The sequence below is a fragment of the Meriones unguiculatus genome, chromosome 3 (genome assembly GCF_030254825.1).
Source record: "Meriones unguiculatus strain TT.TT164.6M chromosome 3, Bangor_MerUng_6.1, whole genome shotgun sequence".
Taxonomy (NCBI): domain Eukaryota; kingdom Metazoa; phylum Chordata; class Mammalia; order Rodentia; family Muridae; genus Meriones; species Meriones unguiculatus.
This window is the reverse complement of record NC_083351.1, coordinates 7893940-7899939: the sequence shown is the minus strand read 5'-3', so window position 1 is coordinate 7899939 and position 6000 is coordinate 7893940. Positions and strand designations below refer to the sequence as shown.

Below are 6000 nucleotides of genomic sequence, written 5' to 3'. Positions count from 1 at the left end.
TGGTGCTCTTGATACCCTACACATTCAAGGCTAATAGTGAACACTGCTTCTTCATCTTAGACCCCCAATAGGACAAGGTCTGCTGTGTGTGTGGCTGTGTGCTTGTGCCCCTACCCTGGACTGGACATGCTGTACAGAAACGGGAAGAAGAAACCAAATAGTAGGGTGTGCACCTGGGGAGGGGAAGCAAGACCAGAAGCAAACAGTGATGGGCTGGAGCTGAAAGAAGAACTTCTACCAGGTCCAATCAATGCTCCTTTCTGGGCAGGAGACGGTGGTAGACAGATCTCTGTGAGTTCAAGGCCAGCCTGGGCTACACAGCATGTTCCAGGACAGCCAGAGCTATGCGGTGAGACCTTGACTCAATTAAAACACACACACACACACACACACACACACACACCACCAAAAAAACCCATTCCCTATCTGGATTCAAACCAGAAGGTGCAGTTAACCAGTCAGAGAATGACTTACAAGGACCAGTGTGAGGGGAGGAAAGCATTAGGCCTGCACTCAGAGTCCTAATTACTAAGGGGGGAAGTGAGCTGCTAGGGGTGCCTTCTAGGTGTCATGGAAACAAAGGGCTGTCCCTGAGTGGAAGGGACAATGAAGTGCCTCTAGTACTTGGGAGGATGGTGACATGGCAGCATGGTGATGGACATAGCAAGTGGTATTCCTTGTAAAATAAAAAGCAGGCAGATGGGCAGGCAGGCAGGCAGATGTGCACACACACACACACACACACACACACACACACACACACGAGGAGAGCTGCAGGGGCCGGCTTCCTCTCTTCTGTGCTGTCAGGCTCCTGTCTGTGGGGGAAGACCCCAAACAGGCAGTGGACAACCCAGGCAGACTGCCCACTGCTGCCCTGATACAGCTGACAGGAAGAATAAAATCAACAGACCAAACGGACCAGTGTCTACAAGGTAACAAGTGTCTCGTAAGCTTCTAAGACAGTCGACAGACAGGTATGGGAGCAGGCATCGACAGGGAGATGCGGGGCCAGTGGACTGCCTTTTCTGGCTGGGCTTGATGGCACATGCCCAGAATCCCAGCACTTGGAAGGTAGAGGCAGGACAGCTCGGACCCGTCCTTGGTTACAGTGAGTCTGAAGCTAGCCTGGGTTACATAAGACCCTGTCTCAGAAACAGACTGACTGCCTTCTAGCCCTTTTACTTTTCCCTACTTGAAAGAGGGAAAGAAATGTAAACCTGGAAAGAAAGCACTGTGGAGACAAGGTCTACAGAGAAGGTGAAGACATTTTATTTTGACTTTTTAAGAGTTACAAGAACTTCCTTCCACCTTCCAAAGGGCCAAATAAAAATAGACCTTTACAAATTAAAAAAGATAACATTTATCTACACAGTGGGATCAGCTACTGTTACCATATAAACAAAGAATGCAAATGGAAAGGCGGAAGCTGCAGCTGGAGAATCACTGAGGTCCACGGGAGCCGAGGGCAACACCACATGTCAACACTGCTGGGCCAGGAGGGCTGTGCTGGCCTTTCCAGAGCCTTCTTGTCACCAAGGTCTGCATCAAACTGTCAGACGACTGGCTGAGTCAAGCTAATGTCCGTTCCAGCTGGAATTGCTGAACAAGGTCACAGGCAGCCATCTCATAAAATGCCAAACTCCCACAGCAGTACCAGGGAGACACACAAACGACCAAGTGCAGAAGCCAGGAAAACTGCCTCAAGCCACCTCAGTGTCCCTCCATGGAGCTGTGTTTGACAAGGTGCTGTGGCAGGTGAGAGACTGAGCCACTGGTTCCACGGGATGGCCATGGGAGGAGGGGTCCAAGGCTTACAGTCATAGTTCACAAGTGGAAAAGCGGTTGTCTTTGGGCTTTTCTGGAAAGGCAGGTTGGGGGCGGGGGGGGGGGGGGGGAGAAACAGGAAACTGAGTGTCCTAGAGGGGCCTGGGCTCAGGCCTCCAGGGTGGAAATATCTGGACCCTGTCTATTCTGGGCTAAATTGATGATGACTCAAACACACACACGCAGGATGGACAAACTGCCACAGGTCACCAAGGCTGGCTGTGAGGCAGGAAGCTGTGGACTGAGGTCCTCTGCAGGCTGCTATTCCGAGAACCCACCAGGCTAGGAAGGTGATTCTGTGGTGTCATGCTTTGCTCTTGGTGTGGGCAACCGGTTTCCTTCTTGATGGAGCATACAGCAGGGCAGGCACTGGAGTCAGCCATAAAATGAAGCCATCGGCTGGCCAAACACAATCCTGCTGAACTATTTTCCTAAGTACTTGTTGGGAGTTGCAACCCCATGCCTACCTTTCAGAAGCTGAAAACAGTGAGTTAAGCTCATTCTGATAAAAAGATAAGCAAATGGAGGAAACAGAGGGCCAGAGTTGCTGTCAGCTGCAAAGATCTAAGGTAGCCCCCAACAGAGGCTGTGGAAGAATTTCCCAAGTGCTGAGTAGGTGACTCTGCCAGACCTGGTAGCCTCCTCCTAGAAGTCAGGCCCTGGCACAGATGCCCAGCAGCAACTTCTATGATTTAAAAAGCATTTAATGCAAATGAATGCCACCCGGTACCCAAAGGACAGCTACCGCAAGGGCCCTAGGCTGCAGGAAGATGAGTGCAAGTGTCTCTATCCAGGTGTTCACGGAGGAGCTAATTCACAGAGGACCAAGAGAGAATGAAGCCAGTTAAAATGTAGTGAGGCACAGGGCAAGAAATTCCCCCCCCACCCCCCGGCCTGAGACCAGCAGCTGCACAGGTTCCCCTCCACGTCCTCAGTAAGAGGGCGAGCGGGGAGCTGCATGGAAGCAGGGTGCGAGCAGTGACCGAGAGAGCAGCCACTGGCTTTCTCCCACGGTTGTACCTTTGACTGGCCAGGGCTCACGACATCTTGTTTGCCAGCTTGTACGGTGGTCCCCAATTTGCTAGGGCTCTGGGTAGTGGTTCTGTCTAGGGGTCCCTCAGTTTTGGTTAACTTTGGGAATGTGTCCAAGATGAAGCTGTGGCTACCCCACCAGAAAGACAGATAAAGGCTTAGAAAGTCGAGCAGTTGTGGGGAGGAAGGAACTGAGCATAGGAAGAGCATGTGTTGCTGGGAGAGCAGGCCTGACTAGTGAGTGGGGGCTACTGAACGCTCACAGTGAAGGGAGAAGGTGTGGTCCCCTAGGATGGAGTTAGTGGCTCAAAGGCTGTTAACTGGGGTTTCAGTGCTTCAAGGGCCTGGTCAGAATGATTCTAAGGAGATTCAAGCCACAGGGTTGAGGGCCTGTGCTCCTCCTAGCAAACAGAACGAGAAGAAAGCCGGGCCAATGAAGAGGCAGACAGCTCTAGTGGATCTAAGCTCTTGGTTTTGATCCCAGGCCTCCCCAAACATAAGGAACAGCTCTCAATGCCCAATTCCTGAACTTAGTAATGAACATGATATGCAAATAACATCCCCAATGTTTGCCTCAGCCCAAGCCCTTCCCAGAAGGGTCTTGTCTGGGTAATAGCTGGGCTCTCTGGGAAGCAACAACAGAGAGGTACCAAGTGTCCACCAGGGATCCAGCCTGACTTCACCCTGATGTCTGCCTGGGGGAGTCCGGGGAATGAGAAATGGAAGATTCTTGCTGGGGAAGTTAGTACAACCCCAACTTCCTGCTCAACACATCCCCAAAACCTCTGACTCCAGTCTTCCAGGACTCCAGGCATCTGAGCAAGTGGGTGACTGGCAGCCTTCGTGCTGGCTGTGGGGGCCAGCGAGTGAGCAAGCCACCTGCAGAGGCATCTCTGGAAGAGTGGGCTGGTGGTGGCTGGGCTCAACTGTCAGAGGGTCTGGTAATGCTGCCGCAGCCGGGCCTGCAGGAACTCATACGTCAGGTTGTGTCGTGTAATGATCCCCACGATCTAGGGCCAGGAGAAAACACCCAAATCACCACAGGGTAAAGGCCACCAGTAAGGATGTGTGTGAAGAGGGCTGGTCCCTATCAGTGCATCACAGAGAGAAAGAACTGGGACCTGGACAGAGTAAGGACAGGACAGGATTAGTGTGCTCATGGCAGACTTCCTCCTGTCGAGGGAAGATTAGAAGTCATAAGCTGGAGGCCTGCAGACAGATGTAGCTACACAAAAAAAATCAGTGGGCCCTGGAATAGGAGTAAGGTGAGAGCAGAGAGAGACAGTGAGCAGGACAGACAGACAGAGAGACAGAGACAGAGAGACACAGAGAAAGACAGACACACAGAGAAAGACACAGAGACTGAAGGGGAGTCTGATTCCGAGCCACCCGCTTTCTCCCAACACATGTGGCCCAGGCATTCTTGTATTGTTTTTCGTTTGAGTGAAGCCAGGGCTTTGCTCCCAGCATAGCCCAGGCTGGCCGGGAGCATGCTTGACTATGTGCTGGGATGACAGGCGTGTGCCAGAATGTCTGGCACAACCAGTCTGAGTTTAATTTGTGTACGTGTTTATGGATAAGCCTGAGCACATGCTCTATCGCTGAGCTATACCTCAAAGCACGTCTTGTTCTTAAGGGTTTCTATTGCTGTGATAGAACACCATGGCCAACAGCAGCTCAGGGAGAAAAGGGGTTATTTCCCTACCTCATAGTCCATCACTGAGCAAAATCAGGGCAGGAACCTGAAGCTAGGAGCTAATGCAGAGGCCATGGAGGAATGCTGCTTACTGGCTTGCTCTTTATGGCTTACTCAGCCTGCTTTCTTATAGCACCCAGGCCCCACCCACAATAGGCTGGGCCCTCCCCATCAATCACTAAGTAAGAAAATGCCCCACAGCCTTGGCCAGTACCTATGCAGGCTTTTCTTAATTTAGAGTCCCTGTTCCCAAATGATTCTCACTTGTGTCAAGTTGAGATAAAACTGCCTAATGTCCTACACAGGGCACATGCCAAGCCTGGTGGCACATAGCTGTAAAAGCACTTGGGAGGCTGAGTCAAGAGGACTGCCTCAAGTTCAAGGCCAGGCTGGGCTCCTTAATGAGCATCAGGCCAGCAAGGGAAGGCTGGAGGGAGGGCAGGCCGTGCCTTTGAAGAGGCACCACTTCCTAAAGTGTCATTTTGGTGACATGTACTAAAGACCTTTGAAAAGGAACTGAAACGCAACTGAATGATGAGGACAGGGAAAATGGACCATACAGCCACGATGCTCAACGACTGTGCAGGTAGGCTGGAGTGCTGGAGCTCAGTGTGGAGTGCCTGTGCAGCACGCCTAAGACTAAACAACACCCAGCGGAGGGGGGAGCCTGCAGGAAAACCTATGACTGACCTCTGGGCTCCCAGAACTGTGCACAGCAGGGCAGGGATCAGGGCTTCTTTGTATATGTATTTTCTTAGTTTGCTAGTTACATTATAGTACAATAGTACAGCCGTAACTATGTAATAGTAAAAATTAACAAGAAGGCTCAGTGTGTAAAGGCTCGCCATGAAAGCCTGGTGATCAGAGTTCAATTCCAGAACCCACAGAACTGGAAGGAGAGAACCAACTCCACACAGCTGTGCTCTCACACCACACACACACAATTAAAAAAAAAAACAAAGAGTACCTCCGAAATGAAAAAGCCTACAAAGTAATCACTGGGTGTGCCACCTCTGAAAATCCTCTGAGCATTTCCCCTTAAATTCTGTCAATGCTACAAAGGCCCACACGTGGTAGGAGCAGAGGAACACAGACAAGGGAAAGCAAGGAGCCCTGGGGCCGAGATGAGCTCAGGCAGTGTAAGAATGGAAGGCAGACCACAGGCGCCCCCTGCTGGACGGCTGCAACACATGCACACAGGGAGGCGGCTAGGTGGGTGGACAGAGGCAGCCAGAACACTGCTCTCCCTCCAAACAACTTACCTCTCCTACTGCATTCACCACAGGCAAGTGGCGCAGGCCCATGGTTCGGAAGAGGTTAAAAACTTGGGAAACATGGGTGTTGGGGGAGACAGTGAACGGCGAAGGATTCATATATGGGGTGACATCCTGCAGAAGAGAAAGCAAGAATCACCCACAGCCTGGGATAAACATGGCACAGCACATGGA

The 6000-nt window shown here is 51.5% G+C and overlaps 1 protein-coding gene across 1 annotated transcript in view; it reads right to left on the bottom strand.

The window, feature by feature from the left end:
• Window positions 1-1247: 1247 nt before the first annotated feature.
• Clcn6 (chloride voltage-gated channel 6) overlaps window positions 1248-6000 on the bottom strand; it is a 31047-nt gene continuing 26294 nt past the window's right edge. Inside the window, exons 22-23 of the mRNA XM_021649142.2 lie at window positions 5815-5940; window positions 1248-3866 (exon numbers count right to left, since the gene is read on the bottom strand). Of these exons, the coding sequence (XP_021504817.1) occupies window positions 3786-3866; window positions 5815-5940 (207 nt within the window). The 3' untranslated portion in view covers window positions 1248-3785. The remainder of the gene's footprint in view (window positions 3867-5814; window positions 5941-6000) is intronic.